This window comes from Charadrius vociferus, unplaced genomic scaffold (assembly GCF_000708025.1).
Source record: "Charadrius vociferus isolate BGI_N301 unplaced genomic scaffold, ASM70802v2 scaffold525, whole genome shotgun sequence".
Lineage (NCBI taxonomy): Eukaryota > Metazoa > Chordata > Aves > Charadriiformes > Charadriidae > Charadrius > Charadrius vociferus.
The window spans coordinates 38,725-54,823 of NW_009648535.1; the positions used below are offsets into that span (position 1 = coordinate 38,725).

General features: G+C 55.5%; 1 protein-coding gene across 1 annotated transcript in view; it reads right to left on the bottom strand.

Annotated features, from left to right (window-relative positions):
• Window positions 1–1,067: 1,067 nt before the first annotated feature.
• The window catches only part of SBNO2 (strawberry notch homolog 2 (Drosophila)), a 50,037-nt gene continuing 35,005 nt past the window's right edge, over window positions 1,068–16,099 (bottom strand). Inside the window, exons 10-31 of the mRNA XM_009885826.1 lie at window positions 14,894–15,037; window positions 14,265–14,382; window positions 13,731–13,836; window positions 13,389–13,542; window positions 12,808–12,984; window positions 12,033–12,130; window positions 9,496–9,578; window positions 8,267–8,467; window positions 7,515–7,690; window positions 7,174–7,305; window positions 6,757–6,892; window positions 5,973–6,085; window positions 5,388–5,459; window positions 4,776–4,884; window positions 4,404–4,478; window positions 3,895–4,038; window positions 3,597–3,691; window positions 3,155–3,247; window positions 2,806–2,937; window positions 2,491–2,567; window positions 2,141–2,331; window positions 1,068–1,693 (exon numbers count right to left, since the gene is read on the bottom strand). Coding sequence (XP_009884128.1) covers window positions 1,068–1,693; window positions 2,141–2,331; window positions 2,491–2,567; window positions 2,806–2,937; window positions 3,155–3,247; window positions 3,597–3,691; window positions 3,895–4,038; window positions 4,404–4,478; window positions 4,776–4,884; window positions 5,388–5,459; window positions 5,973–6,085; window positions 6,757–6,892; window positions 7,174–7,305; window positions 7,515–7,690; window positions 8,267–8,467; window positions 9,496–9,578; window positions 12,033–12,130; window positions 12,808–12,984; window positions 13,389–13,542; window positions 13,731–13,836; window positions 14,265–14,382; window positions 14,894–15,037 — 3,252 coding nt within the window. The remainder of the gene's footprint in view (window positions 1,694–2,140; window positions 2,332–2,490; window positions 2,568–2,805; window positions 2,938–3,154; window positions 3,248–3,596; window positions 3,692–3,894; window positions 4,039–4,403; window positions 4,479–4,775; window positions 4,885–5,387; window positions 5,460–5,972; window positions 6,086–6,756; window positions 6,893–7,173; window positions 7,306–7,514; window positions 7,691–8,266; window positions 8,468–9,495; window positions 9,579–12,032; window positions 12,131–12,807; window positions 12,985–13,388; window positions 13,543–13,730; window positions 13,837–14,264; window positions 14,383–14,893; window positions 15,038–16,099) is intronic.

Genomic DNA, 16,099 nt, shown 5'->3' on the forward strand with positions numbered 1-16,099 from the left:
CCCCGGTGCCTCCCAGGGACCTCTTCCCGGCTGGGGCTTGGGAGCAGCGCTCACGGCGGGCAGCGGTGGGGATGCTGACACCCCGGCCCGCGTCCACGGCCCAGCCAAGGACAGCCCTGACAGAAGAGGACCGGCGAGACGGCCAGGTGAAGGGACACCACGCGACAGCAATTAGTTGGACAAAGCACGGCCAGCCACAGCGACCTGGCGAGGCTAAAGTGCAGGACAGGCTGATGGGGCACACGGCCCTTCTGCTCTGGGGAATCCCCCCGTGGTCCCAGTGTGGCTGAGCTCCGACAAACTCACAAGCTCTGCCGTGATACTGACAAACGAGGCGCGGGTGCAGCCAGCTCCTGCCTTCTCCCGCGGAGCTCCGGCAGCCCCAGAGGCGTCGGTGTCCCTTCCCGGGGAGGGCAGAGCAGACGCAGTCAGTTCTGCTTCTCTCAGCTACGCCTGCTCAGCCCTGCGCAGAGGGACACCTGAGCGCAGCGGCTCCCGACTCCTCTGGGACCGCATTCCCTTCCCCTGCGCCCCCGCCTTCAGACGCAGCCCTCCAGAGCAGCCTCCAGGTCCCAGCAGGGCTGGGGCAGCCCCAGAGGAAAGCTGGCGGCAGCCGCTGCAGACACAGTCTGGTCAGCCCGCTCTCAGGGGGACCAGCTCTCTGGGCTGGAGGGTTGGGGAAGGCACGACCCAGCTCGGAAACTCAGTAGTCTGCGGGGGGACGGGCACGGAGGAGCCGAGGGGGTCTCTCCTCAGTCCTACGCGGGCACTCACTCACCTTTGAGCAGGACTCGAACACAGCAGAGACCGTCAGTCCAGATCAGCTGAACTTGGCAGCGCTCAACTCCCCCCAGGCGCATGTTATATACAAATCTATACATGCCTGACTGTATATTATATATAAATAAACTTTGCTTTAAGGAACTATAGGGTTTTTTTCTTCCCTCAAAACCAGAAAAGGGTCAGTCCAGACCAGTAGAAAAGCCGGGGCTCCCCAGCTCTCACCTCTGCACCAAAGGGTACGGATCCACAGCGGCCGAGCATCGCCTGGCGTGCCCAGGGGGCTTTCAGAAGTCTGGGAAAGGCCCGCTGAACTGGATCACGCTCTGGCGCTCCTGGGGGAGCATGTTCTCCTGGGGGGCCCCATTTAACGTCCTCAGCATGTCCTCCAGGATCTCTCTAAAATTGATATTCCCATCCTGTTGTAAAAAATCTTCCTGCTGCTGCTGCTGCAGCGTCTGCAAAGGTCCCGGCTGCGGCAGAGGGAGGTGTTCGTGCAGCGAGGAGCTCAGAGGCACGTTCCCCTCCAGGACAGGGGCCGGGCTCTTGAAGGCAGAAGGGTGGCCGAAGCCAAAGGGCAATCCGTGCTGCTGGTGCGGCTGGAGAACGGGCTCCGAGGGGAAGCACAACACCCCGGGCTCTGGGTTCATCACCACGTCGGGAATGCTGTTGCTGGGAGGGCTGTAGGTCAGGTCCAGGATCTCGTCCTGGCACAGGGAGTGCCTGGGCAGGGGGACCCCAGGCCCCATCTGCGTGAGGTCCAGGGGCTGTGGCAGGGCGGGCAGCGGCAGGGAGAACTGCGGGCTCTGCTCTTGGGCCTGGAGGAGCCGGTTGTGCTTTCGCTTCACGTTCTCGTCCATCTGCTTCAGCTCCTCCAGCACTTTACGGACACAGCTCTCGGGGATCTTTATCCCTAGGGGAGGAACACGCAGCAGTGTTGGACTTTGGGAAGGGACAGGGCACTGTGGGGACAGAGGGATGGGCAGCAGCACTGGCGCCCGTTCGTCAACCACAGTCCCAGCCTGCTTCGCCTCTCGGCCGGGCTGCAGGGCAGGGACACGGGACTGCAACCGGAGCAAAACCAGCTCCACGGCAGGCTCGTAGCAGGCAGCAACAGCGCTGCGTCACATGGGCATGGAGGGGACGGCTCAGCCCCGGCTCACACCCTCTGCCCGGTGCCCAAACTCACGTCAGGGTACCCCAGCTCCCCTCCTTCCCATGGGGTCACCTAAGCAGCGGGTGCTTCCAGGCTGGAGTAAGTCCCATTTTAGGAAGGGGATCTTGGCACTGGGCAGCTGGACCCCTTCCTCCTTCTCCTGAAACGTCCCGTTCCCCCTCCCCTTCCCAGCACTTCACGCACCGACTTGTTTCTTCTTCTCCTTGGTCTTGAGGCGGACGATCTGCAGGTAGCTGGTGTTGGTGATGTCTGCCATGATGCTGGCGATCTTGCTCCAGACCCGCAGCAGGGCCCCACACAGCATGTAGTAGTGACGCAGGCGCATGCCCTGGAAGCACTCCTTCCCCTCCTGGATCAGCTTGCAGCTCCTGTTCCTTCAGCCCAAATGGGAGAAAACAACCCGCATTGGCCCAGGCTCCCCACCCGCAGCCCCCCCGGTGCTGCCCTTCCCACCGCCACAGCCAGGGACCCTCTCCCCAGCCCCAGCTCTGCCCCGGGCAGGGCAGGAGAGGTCGGGGCTGCAGATCCCTTACCAGACGGCATGGTTACACTTCTTCAAGGAGAAGTGGTAACTGCTCTCCCAGTGCTCCTTGGCTTCCTCAGGCAGCACCTGCAGAAGGAACAGACAGCGGTAGAGGTTTTCCACTGTCCAACACGCAGCTGAGACTTGAAATCCAGGGCTCGGAGTCAGGACACCCAGACGTTACCACCAGCTCTGCCCAACCCACACCGGGACTATGAGGAGCTGTGAAAGGGTTACAGTAAATGTCCTTCTAAAGGACACGTCCCTGCCCAGAGAAAGAGGCTTTTGCCTCTCCCCACCGCGGAGGGCTGCAGTTCCCACTTACCCGCCGGTACTTCTTCTGCAGACTGTCCAGGCTCTCAGGCTGGCTTTGCTTCCCAATATTTGGCTTGTAGAGGATGAAGTTCTTCCCGCGGCTCTGCTCTGCCAGCAGACAGGTGTGTTTGCAGCCTCGCGTCTGTCGGGGTAGAGCTGATGGTTACAGTCACGGCCTCTCTCCCCAAGCCCATATTTCTCTAAACTAACTCCTTCCTCCCAGGGTGGAGGCTCTTGGAGGAATCTCCCAGCCCCCAGCAAGAGGTCAGACGTAGACATCTTACAGCCACGGCAGACCTTCTCCCGTTGGAATCACCCTCCAAACTGGGATGCCACCCTGGCAGAGCCCAGGGACCTACCTTGTAGGAGAGGTAGAACCCATCGAAGGATCCCGTCAGTTTGAGTGATTTCTCATAGGCTTCCTCCCACTTTAAGCCTCTGTCGACACTGATCTAAACAGGGACAAACAGAGGGATTCCATAACATCAGAGGGCAGGACACGTGCAGCAGTGTCTGTCTCACAAATCCCACCCTCAACACAAACTTGGTGCTGCTGCAGCTTGGAAACGCACTGCCAAGCGTGCCCTCCCGGGTACGGCAGCCCCGGGCCCCCAGGCAGGGCAGCACCTCTCCTTGCCTCCTCCGTCCAACTCCCAGCATCGGTCACCATGACCAAGGCAGATGTGACACAACCACGACGCAAAGCCACGGGGCAGGGCGAGGGACCCAGCAGCTCACAGCCCCTGACTGGGAAACGCCGGAGAAGACTGGACTGCAGAGATAGCTGTGCTGGCTGCCTACCTTATAAAACACGACCTGCCCATCCTGCGGGTGCCCAGGGGTCAGGAAGACCTCCTTGCTCTCCTCATAGATCTCATCCACTCCTGGGGCTAAATCTGTAGAAGGAGAAAAGACTGCTGTGAAGTCCACCTTCCACCAGCTCCTCTCCCTGCAGGAGTCTCAAGATCTGTGCTGTGTGGGGACACCGCAGTGCCAGAGACGGCTGTGGCCATGGAACTGCTGTCAGTCAGCACAGGGAGGAACAGGGAACCTCAGGAGTGCAGTAGGGAGAGGTCTGGCCACCCCTCTTTCTCCATACCTAGGATGCCCATGTCGTATTTGCCCTCCTTCTTGTCCTTTTCAATCAGATAGTCAAAGGTGTCAGAAAAATACTGGAAGAGCATATTCTGCTTGTCCACCTCCAGACCCAGGATGCGGTTCAGGAACTTGGTGATGGAGCAGTCTGCAAGAGCGTGGAAGGTCAGGGAACATGGCGCAGCTGGTTATGAAGCCCACCGGCATGGTCCCAAAGACAGCCACCCAGCGAGCCACCCAAGGTCCCTTCCCGACGGCAGCACAGCACTAATGCACAAGAGCACAGCCCAAGGGCTGTCCCTCCAGGCTGTGGTCAGCTGCTGCAGGAAAACGGGATCTTCAGCGCTGGCTGATCTCCACAGGACCCTCCCCTCAAAGCAGACACGCTGCCCCAGCTGCGCAGCAAACCCCTCGAGGCTGGCTGTGCTGCCATGCAGACGGACATGGCTGGGCCACGACACTCCTGCCTCCTTCATTTCCCCCCTACGTGGGCAGGAAAAGCTTGACACATACCCTTCTCCACTGAGACGGTGCCGTACTTCATCTGATTGCAGCAGATCCCCACGGAGATGAGACCTTGCTTCATTTCTGGAACGGCAGAAGACAGCTTGTGCATTTTAGGGTTAAGCCTCCCCTCACCAGTCCTGCTTCCCCTCCAGCTGTGCCCAGTATGTCACAGCTAAGACTCTCCCGGACTCTTTTTCCCCCCACGCCTGGCAGGGGGACATGCGTCACGGCCAATCGCCCCACTTGCTAGTGAGCTGCTGAGCCAGTGGGACTGCTCCCTCTCTCTGACCTTCTGCTCGGTTCTTCACGCAGCCCAAACCTGAGACCAACCCGGCCAGCAAGACGCAGCAGAAACCCCAGAGCTGGTCATGTTCTTACCATGGAAAAATGCAGCCTCCCCTCTGTCGTAGCTCTTGGGCACAGGAACTCTGTTCTCTGTGTGGTTGAGGATAGTGGACAGAACTCTGTCTAGTGCTTTAGCCCCGTACTGCGAGAGGAGACAAGAGTCACACATGGGACAAACGTGCACTGGCAGCTCAGCTGTGGACCACGTGTGTCACAATGCTTCTGCTGGCACTGCAGAGAAAGCCACCACCTCCAGGAAGGCCACTGACCTGGCGGCTGTGCCAGGGGGGAAGCCGTGTGCCAGGGGCCTCCTCTGTCCCGAGGGGACCAGAGTACAGGGACCCGCACGTCCTCGTCCCAGCGCTGGCACCGGCTCCCGTGGGGGCAGAGGCCCAAGTGCCCTTCCCGGCTCCCGGCGGGAGCACAATCCTCGCCCAGCGTGGTGCTCACACGCACACCGCTGTTATCCGCTCACTTATGGGTGCCGTACACGGGGGTACGTGCGGGGAGCCGGGTGCGAGGCCAGATCCTGCCTGTAGATGCCAGCAACGATCTTCCCGGCTCCGGCTCCCACTGACGGCACTCGCTAACTAACTACTTCAACCCCTCCTTGGCTGAGCTGCTCCGAGAACAGCCACAAGTTACCTTATTCTCAAAGTTGTACTTGCTGAGATCTCGGGATTCGGTGGCCCGTCGGTCTCCGTGAGTTAAGGCACCCTGGGAAAGCAAACCAAGCAAAAAGTCCTTACTTTTAGCTGTTGCAGAACACCAGAGAAGGATGGCGAAAGCCACATCTCGGAAGATAAAAACGTGCTGTGGGGAGGCAGTGTTCCTCTAGAATATTGAGACTTTGCCAAAGTATTTGGGGATTTAACAGAAGTGAAAAAAAATGAAACAGACGAATTAATTATTCCATTAATTATTTCATCAGCTTTCTGGAAACAGCTGGGTTTATGCTCCTGTAACAGTGGGGGAATTCCAGCATCTGGAATTGGGTTCTGCTTCCCTGAAGTTCCTCCTGATGCCTTGGTTACGTATTCTTCTTCACTCCCTTTCCCAAATCCCAGGATGCTAAAAGCATTCTGCGTTCCACAACTGCAATGCCTTCACTCGGGGTGATGCAATCCCCCGTAGGAGTTACGCTGGCCATGCCAGTGGCAACACCGAAATGTGAGCTCTTCAGAGAGAATTGGAACCGACGCGTTAATCTCTTTGCTGCAGGGCACTTACGAGGCTCTCCAGACGTTTTGCCACGATGGAGGCAAACCTCCTCTCCCCGGCCAGCTCGGAGATAAGGAAGACATACTCTGGAGCAGAAACCTGGTTCGATCGGTGCGTTCGACCTATGGGGACATGAGGACCGAAGTGAAAGGGGAGGTTGGCACAGCCCGTCTGGTAGAGGAAGGGAAGCTGAGCAAGAGGCGAGAGAGCCAAAACAACTTTCTGTGTCCTGCTGGTTTTCGAAGGAGATCTCTCTTTGGGGGAAAAGGACAGAGGCACAGTCGCATTCATGACCCTGGTGCTGCTGAGACCTTGGCAGAGTTGGGTTTATAGCCCTGACCCTGTGGGGCTGAGGACATTATTTTGACATGCATTATTTTGTTTGTGCTCACATATTAAGGAACTGTCCCTCCCCGCCCTACAGAGCCTCCCCAGGGTGCAACAGCAATCCCCAGGCACCCCCAGCACGTTTCATGAGGACACACCGCTAACGTGTATGGGAGGGTTCCCCCTCCCCACAACCCCAAATCACTCCTGAAGCCAACACACACCTTCCGACAAGATGAACCAGACACAACTGCTTTGTGTCTGCATTCCCACCCTGGCAAAACACAGGAGCACGGTGCTCTGCAAAGGTGCTGTATCTCAGAAAGCTAAATACACCTGCCCCGGCCGCAGCAGCGCCTGGCTCGGGCGGCCGCGCGCGCCTTTCCCTCCCAGGGCTGCCCGGCGCTCCATGGTCTGAACCACGCTCAGGGGCAGGGGACAGTGACCGAGAACACCCAGCCCTCACCGAACTGCTGTATGGCCCGGTCTGCGCTCCAGGGCAACTCCAGTGTCATGTGCACCCGGCGTTTCTGGTTTTTCACCCGTCTGTCTGCTTGGAGAGAGATACCTGAGCTGGAGGCCTCGGAGATTATTGCTACAAGCTAAGGGAGAGAGACAAGAAGTGAGAAAGGGGAGTGAGGTTCCTGGACATCTGCAAAACTGCTTCGAGAAACAGCCCAAAGCACAACCCCCCAGCCCGTGAGGGGACCCAGGACTCCTTGCCACCTTCCAGCAGGTCCAACAGAGAGACAGAAAGCTGCAGAGCCTTGTTGGCCCGTGGCTGGCAAGGCACGAGCATGCAAAGGCAGCCTCCCTTTCCTTCCCTTCTCAGCTCGCTCCCGTGCAGATGTTTGGAGGTTTCCTTGGCTCGAACCTGACTCACCTTTTCCCCTTTCATAAAACGCTCCTTCTCCTTCAGGTTGACGTGGTCTATAGAGAGGCCTTGCTCTGCACGAGACTCGAACATGACGGAGCCGTCTGGTCTGCAAACGACCCGGCCCTTGCGCCCCGTCATCTGCACACACCGCACAGGAGAGAGAGAGGCTGTTAGCAGAGGGGAGAGACCTGCATGGCGCAGCAAGTCAAGTTAGACAGTGAATTCTCAACAGCTTTTTCAGATGGCAGGGAAGGAGAGGAAACCCTCTTCCAGCAGGAACCCCCTTTGCTGGCCCCTACTCCTGTCTCCCAGTGCCACCAGAATATACTCTTGATCGTGAGGAGTACCTCAGCCACATGCTCCGGGCCCCCAAAGTGATTGATCAGTTCATCCAAGGTATTGAGAGGTAGCTCTTTGCCCAGTGCTTTTACTTTTGCTAGGAGGTCCTGCTTCATCTTTTCCACGTGTTCTAGTTCTCTTAGGCCATGCACATCTTTCCGGGAAGGCAGCATGTGAAAATTACCTGCAATTCAAAATGCAAAGTTTATAGAGTTACCTGGTAACTGTGAATCAGAGAGGGGGAAACAAACTTGTCCCAAAGGGCTTCTGGGGGCACTATGTGATGAGCAGGCAAAGACACTCTGACTTGCAATAAATGCTGCTGAGCATGGAGTGAATTCCCGCTGTGCTTCCCCCTGTTTTGGTGGGGGCAGGAGCATGCAGGGCAAATTCCTCCCGCTCACTGATCACAGCAGGTTACCGTGAGTCAGCCTCACAAGCCCAAGTTTGACCACCACATGGTAAAGCGTAGCCAAGACCATAAGGCTGTCCCGAGCACAGAAGGAGCTTCACCGCTCCAAGAAAACACCAGGAGAATCTCCTCCGCTCAGCTCACTGACTCTGCAATCCCCTCAGCCAGACACCCCAAAAGGGTCACGTCTGATCTGCTGCCGTCCATGCTTGCGGGGCACTGGGGCGGGTGGCTGTCTCCACCTGCGTGCCGTGCACTGGGCGCCGTGCACTGGAACGAAGCGACCCCGGTTCCCGGCACCCCGCAGCGAGGGAGGAGCTAACCCCGTGCTGCTGCTGCTCTGCTTACTTCTGTCCTCAGCTGCGAAGCCGTTGTAGGTGCGCTCAACGAAGATGACATCGTCCGTCTCAAACATGGACTCTGGGGAGGAGTTGAAGTCACTGTCGAGCCCCATGTCGGAGTCGGTGCTGCTGTCATCGCTGATCTTGATCACGCCCGTGAGGTCACAGACGCCCTTCAGAGCCTTGGGGCAGCGGCCCCTCTGCTTCCCTGCTAGGGAGAGCGAGCGGCGTCAGGGCAGAGTCCCCAGCCTCGCGCCTCAATGCAGAACAGCAAGCGCCAGCTCGGGAGGAGGAGGAGGAGGAGGAGAAATCACAAAAGAGCTGAGATTGCCCCAAATGAAAGGCTGATCTTGGAAAGACAGAGCCTCTTGGGTGGGGTGGGGGCGGTCAGGGAGAGAGGGGGAGGGAGGGAAAGGAAGAGAAAGGAAGAGAGAGAAAGAACGCACAAGGCAATCTCTATCAGGGCTGAAGCTCGTTGCACACATCGGGACGAACACACAGCCGGCTCTAAGCAGCGCTAACTCCTCGGGGGAAGGAGGCCGCAGGTGTGACTGCCTCCAGAGGAATGTGCAGGACACGGGAAGGTGCCGGTGTTTCGGGACGTCGTTTGCTTCCAAGCACAGTGAGACATGCCCTGCTACATGACAGGGCTCACAAACCAGCTTGCGCAGGCTGCTCTGCAACAGCAGCCAGTTGGGATAACCTCCACGATCTGCCAGTGCTGCTGTCCCCCTCCTCGCCCTTTCCCACATCCCACGGGAGGAGAAATCCCAAAACTCTTCTCACCTGCAGCCGCAGCCAAGAATTGGGCAGGGAAGTGAACTTTTTTTCCCCCAGGACACCTGCCACGCTCGAAGTAAGGGCTGGTGGAGAAACGCCCCTTGCTGCAAGAGGGCTTCAGAGGTGCAGGCAGGACCGGTGCGCAATCCGCCCACCCGGCTCGGCAGGGAAGCGGCTGAGGGAGAGGGGCAGAGCCACTGGGCAAGCGGTGGAGGCGAGGACCTACGCTGTGACAGGGAAGTGGGTTAGAGGGAAGAAAGGGTGAATGACCTAGAGCTGCCGTCCTCCAGATGAGAGAGGGTGATGGGAGATGTGCGGGAGGGCAAACTGAAACCAGGGCAGAGTAGCAAAAAGCGTGAAGTAGGGAAAAGGGAAAAAGGAAAAGAAAAAGCTGAGTGGCTGGGGTGAAGCAGCAAGGCAGGAGGTCAGATGCTGGGCAGTGGAGTGTGCTCTTACGTTTTCTTTTAATGCCAGTTCCTTTTTCTCTCTTTCTTTTGGTTGAAGGAAAGTGCTTCTGAATTAGTGATAGAAAGACGCCTCTGAAAGTAAGATGCAAAATTTATTCTAGCTACCAGGAACAGGAACATCTGCCGGTTATCATGTAGCAATGTGTATTTGAGATAGTACCACATTTCATGAAAGAGGGGTAAATCCTGCACCGCAACTACCAGCGTGCGATCAGCCAGCACCGGTACGGCGCAGCTCTCCACAACAGCAGCAGCTCAGACTGAGCGTGTTTCACCAAAGGGTTCTGCCACGGGAGCGCGGGCTGTGCCAGCAGATCCTCAGCCGCGGAAGGGCGTGCTGAGGGACGGCAGAGCACCGTCATGCCGGGAAAAACACTCTCTGCCGCGGCCACCCTGCTGGCGGAGGGAGAGGGGCCGTTCCAGGGGATGCTGCAACAAAAGCAGAGCAGACCCTGGGCTCTGCGCTGCTGCGTGGCATGCCAAAGTTGCGAGACCTTTATATAGTAACTAAGAGGGAGTTTTAAATGGGAAACACTATACTGGGAGGCTGTTACATCACTACTGAAAAATCCAGGAACTCCCAGTGTCCCAGCCCCTCTCCACACTCTGACAGCAGAGACCACCATCAGGCTGTCCAACAAATGTGCTCCACCAGGTCCTCCGATTAACGGGACGTGGGCCTGCTCGCCCACGAAATGGAGAAAAGTGACAAAACATGGATACGGAGCGCTTTCAGGTGAACGGAAAAAATCATAAGAGGTGGAAAACAAATGTTTCAGTGAGCTGTTCTGCAAAAAAAAGAGAAAATGCTTAAATGCTGATCATGTTGGGTGGGGATGAACCCCTAGTGCAATGAGAAGGCAGTGCTGAATGAGCTCCGGTTGAAAAAAACCCAAAAAAACCCCTGTTGAAAGTGACAGCTGAGAGGTATGGACATGACAACTCGCCCGTGTGAGAAAAAGGGAGTCTCGGGAACCGGGGAGGGAGCTCTAAGCGCCTTGGCGTGAGGAGCTGAAGGAGACAGAGGCGGCACCGCTCCCTGCAGGGGCAGAGCCCTGTGCTGCCACGGCACCAGAAGGAGCCCTTTTGTCCTGTGTGCTGGGGTGACCCTGGGCTCAAAACGCAAAGACTCACTCTCAGGTCTGGAGCCTCCCTGCCATGAAAGCTTGCCCATTTCCCCGACACTTGCACTCCCCGTCTTCCCTGCGAACAAAGGGTTGGGCTGGTATTCACTCACTGAGCAATCTGTTTATTTTTAACCCCGTTTCTCGGCATCTTTTAAACAACTGCTTCTTCCCAGCACACTGCCCTCAAGAATCCCCTGAAGTGCTGTAAAACCAGGACACCGCAGATGCCAGAAGACACTCAGTTATCCGGCCAATGCTGCTGAGCAAGGAGCTCTTGCCTCTAGAACTGGGGACAGAGTCAAGCAGTGCTGCGTGATCACAAACAGGCCCTTCCTCCTTCGACAGCTGAGCAAAGCTCAATGGGACCACATAGTCCTGTGGCCCGAGTTCCTCTGAATTCTGTGACATGAAAACCTATCCAAGAGACCAAATCGATCCAAGCAGCTGTTAGACTTGCCTTGCACAATGCCACCAAACTGGTATTTGGTTTTCAGGAATGGACTGGAGGCAGCAGAGCGACATCGACCTACACAACCCCCCACCAGTAAGGGAGGAAAGTTTGGCCTAAACTGGACACATACTGCCTCCAGCATCTCTCATTGCTTTCACCCGCATTAAAAGTCACTTGAAAAGCAAACAGGAACAGCCCTGCCACCTGCAGAACAGAAGAAACGCAACTCAACCTGATGTCCCAGGTTTTTGTCACGGATCGTGCAGGTATTTTGAAAGCTGCAGAAATGAGGGGGAGCATAAGCCTCATTCCTGGTGAAAGGGTAGCACGAGTCCTGCTGCTGGCTTCGCTTCAGGCACAACCGACCCCCCCTTTAGCCAGGAACGAAGAGAACTCCACCAGGATGCTGCAGGAGCCCGGCAATCAAACAACACGTCCTGCCTCATAGGCGTGCTGAAAGCCAGCACTGGTGAACCTGAACTCCTGAGACCGCTCCTTCCTCTCACTGCTCCAGCGATGTCGCCTCACATTACCGCCCCAGTCTCTGTCATTACATGAGATTCCCTTACTCATTTCTTCAGTGTCGATAGCCCTGTCTGGATTCCAGAGTCAGACCTACACAAACCACATCGGAGCTCACGTTTCTGGCTCTCCTACACCCAACAATTCTTTTCCACGTGCAGAGAGGTGGATCAGGCTGCTCATGCAAGTCTGGACCACAGGAAACTTCAAAATCCAGGATCTAGCTCGTAAAGCCGCATTGACGAAACAGTGCCTCAAGGACCCGGCTAAGTGTCCTCTCCATTTACAGCTCGTTTAGGGCGAGCTGTTATGAAACTGCATTTCAAGAACTGCAAGTGGCGAGTGGCCCCAGGACAGGGCTTTCCCCAGCACGCCTCCAGCCTCCCACGCATCCCCTCAGAAGAAAACCAGGGATTTTTAACTCACTCTGCAGCAGAGACAAAACAGTTTAGATGCCCATCGTTCTCGTCCAGGACTTCTCTGGTGCGAGCCTCCCCGGTGGACTGCAGGCCGATGACGATACACTGCGGGGAAGCACAAGGGACAGCACAGCAAGGCGTCAGGAAGGGTGTACCGCAGCCGGCATCAGGGCGAACAGCTACGGGCTCAAGAGATTGCATTTCACCGTCCCAGGTACACTTCCCTCGGACCCCGTCCCACATATGGGTTGGGCCTGTAGCACAGCTCCTGATCAAGAACCATCTCCAGTCTTTCAGCATCCAAAACCGTTCCTCCACTCGCACCACAGAGAGGATGACTCCGATTACAGAAGCTAAGTGGCTTTGCTAGGTAGGGTAGGCTCTGCTGCCTAAAATTTCCCAATCACATCCAGGCGGATGAAAGGACAGGGCTGTGCTCGAGGTGAAGGATCTGGTACTTCTTCTAGCTCGAACATGACCCAAAGTACTGGTTCAGATCAGCTTGCCCACATCTACCAAAACCAAACAGTGGGTAATGCCTCGGAAGACGAGACCGTGTTAACTCCCCAGTATCATTTACTGCGAATACTGTCAGAAACCCGGGCGCTGCACTTCCTTCTGGTTAATCTGGAGAGAAATTCAGCCTTAAAGAGGCTTGAAATTGCTTTCAAAGTCAAGCTGAACAATAATTAACTCCCTTTGGTTGCAGACTACAAATAAAAAATCACTTGTCATGTCAGACCGATGGCTGCCGCCCCCGCAGCGAGGCTCCGATACCACACCTTATCCTTCGCCAGCTCCTCCTTGGCGAGCTCGACGAGTCGCCGGACTTTAGCAGCAATGCAGAGGTACTTGAAGAAGCGCTGGTGAGCTGACCAGAACTGACCCCACAAGGATTTCCGAGACTCCAAGCCGATCCAGTCGGCCGCCTGCTGGAACACCATCAAGGCCTCTGCCCACTGCAGACAATACCCAGAAAGGCTGAGTTAATGTCTTAGTCTCCTCTTTCATTACTGCTGTGCAGTATTGAAATTGCAGTACTATTAGAACAGTCTGGGGTTTGATAATCTGATTTAACGTCAGTATTTATGTCGCTGCGTTAGGCTGAAAGAACAGTCTGGTCATTCTCTCCTTTCCACGTTAGCATGATGTTGCAAGCTCTGGCTTGCAAATAAGGAACTTTTAAATAGAAGCAAAAAAATATAAGATTTTTTTTTTTTAAGTAAGCTGAGCTTTTCCTTCTCATAAACAAGCTCTGTGGTCATGGCCACGTTTAGGGTCCTCAAACCCTCCCACATAACAAGCGGCCGTGCCCAAAGCGCAGTTAAACATCAGTCTCCCCACGGCAGTGGGACCAGCTCACCAACTTCGCTGCCTTGTCATAGACAATCTTGTACTGCTGATCCAGCGGGATCTCCTCGATTCTGAAGGTCACTCCAGTGAAACTGAGCTGCCTGGCAATGTACATTCCACTGACCTTCATGTCCATTGCCACGATCTCCATTGCACCAACTCCCCTGGGAGAGGAAGACAGCTGTGAAACCCCTTCCTCTGCCACAGGGCAGCATCGGTGCCGCTGCAGAACCACCACCTCTCCTGCCTCAAGCTGCCCTCAGACACTGTCCCTGCTCATTGCACCCATTTCCCAAACAAAGTCTGCCACCAAACGTAAGCTGCACGAAAACGGACGCTGGACATGACTTACCTCTTCTCAATTGCATGCAGGAACTCATCAAAGGCTCTGAAAGGGGTGCCCTGCCCCCAAATCCCCAGGCGGCTCATGTAAATCATGTTTTTTGGCTCAGAGGCACCTGTTTGAACAGAATTCACTGTTAGCAAAACCACAGCAGTTGTGAATAGCTTCGACTCAAGTAAAGCAAATTCTTAAGAGGGCGGTAGTTTGCCCTTGTGCCTTAGGAGAGCCACGGGCCCTCCCGAACATCGCCCTCCATGCGCTGAGTGGGCAAGCACCGTCGCCCAGCTGGAGAGCTGGCCAGGAACGACTTCAACTGGAGGGGAATTCATCTGACTTGCCAAAAAGTCAGGAGTAATGGCAGTGATGGGGCGTGGGGCAAATCTGAGCACTCTAAGGCTCGAGCGCTGCAGTACCATTCATCTCTTCTTGCACGTACGTGTACCCTCAGTGTACGCGCTCACATCTCAAGGGCGTCCTTCAGACCACAGAGGTGCGTGGCAACTCTTTACGCCTGGTGCCCCCGCAATGCCAAGAGAAGCTTACCTGTGGCACTGGCATAAACGACTCTTGCTTGAGGCAGTTTGTTCTGAAGGTCCAGCACTGCTTTACCCATTTTAGTAGAGCTGGCATTTTTGGCTTTGTGGCATTCATCAAACACAATCTGGAGGGGAATGTCAGTTAAGGAGAAAGGATCTATTTTCATCACGAGGATGGCAGCAGACAGAAAATACAACCCAGCCTCCTCCAACCAACTGAACAACCAGTCCCAACATCAACAGGACTGACTCGTTCCCCACACGGCGTGAAATCTGTTGGTTTCGCCTCGTCCTCTGCTCCTCAGAGCCCAAAGTCATCGCCCCCTCCCTCTCCCTTCACTTCCAAGGTGTGTCTTGTCATGTATTGCTGAGGGAGAAGAATGCTGAAAAGGTTGATCCCAGCTGCATTCTTCCCCTCCTCCCGTGAACGCAGCAGCCTGTGGAGGAGGAGAGAGGAGCGTGGGGGAACGCGTGTGCTTACAGCATTTAAATACCTACCGCAGGCACCAGGCTGCTCAGCACAGCTGCTCCCAGTGACTTCAGATGGCCCCAAGCTCTTTGTGCCTTGGTGAAGTACAATCATAAGCATGCAATTCTTCTCACTCTCCCCATTATTTTTTTTTTTTAAAAGGATACAACTCCATCAAAATTTTCCCTGCACCACTCCAAAATCTGTTTTAAGCGTGTCCTGTGCTGCCCGCCTGCCTGGCTTTCACCAATCAGCGCGGAGTAAGTGGCAAAGAGGACTCCTTCTGAGGTAGCTGTGTCACCATATTTAATCTGCAGAAAGGAAGAACCAGAGCACACACGCTCAGGACTCGTGTCCCCACTACGTCGCGCCCATTCTTTGCCCACAATCAATACCACCGATTGTGTCTGTGACTGCGCAGGACACAGGCTCCTGCCTCCGACAACAAAACCCAATCTGAGAGCAGAACAGACAAAAGACTGTTGGTAGCTGACGTCTTTAGCACTTCTATTTGGCATGGAGATACGGTGATGACAGGGACTTTAAATGTCTGGACAAGTTCCACTAGCCAATGTGTCAGCACATCTGGGTGCACGCCGTGAAATGTGGAGACCACGCTACGACTTCAATTTTCTGGCCAACTGGAGTTGCTTCACTTTTTTAAGCAACAGCTTAGAATGTTTAATTGTTCTGAACCCTCCCATCGGGTTTAATTACTTCTAGAAAATAATTTTCTCTTTGACCAGGTGAGATTGTTGCCTATCTTACTGCCACAGGTCCCACCAGTAATGAAATAAAAAGTAGGGGGAAAAACCCATGGTCCCAACCTGAAGAAAGTTCCATTTAAAGCCTTTTTGGTCTGAAAACAAACATCCCTTTCATTCTCTTAATAGAGTGCATTCAGAGGTGTCAAACACATGTGGTTTCCATTGAATTCGTAAGAGCTGGTTGTTCAACACCATTAAAAACCAGAGAAGAGCGTTTCAGCGAACTGGCCAGCGGTGCGGCGAACACACGCCTGGACAAGGCTGATGCACTGGACAAGAGACTAAAGCACAGGCCACGAAGAAGCCCGTGAATAGCCACTACACAACTGCTGGTTGTTCCTTTTGAGAAACACTTCATCCCCATCACTGAACAACTGGAAAAAAGTCTGAAAATTCTCCGATTCGCTCAGCTGGGGGGGAAATGCCTCGTGCTCAGCTGCGGCATGTGTGTCTGCAGCTCCCTGCCAGGCACTGATCTGTGCATTTATACGTGCTCCCTTACTCGCGTGCTCTGAAAAGCAGTTCCACGAAATCAGCGCTGGGAAACGTCAGCCCAGGAGAGCGGAGCACGGCCCCGTCTAACAGGAGCCGTTCCCTCCGCAGGAC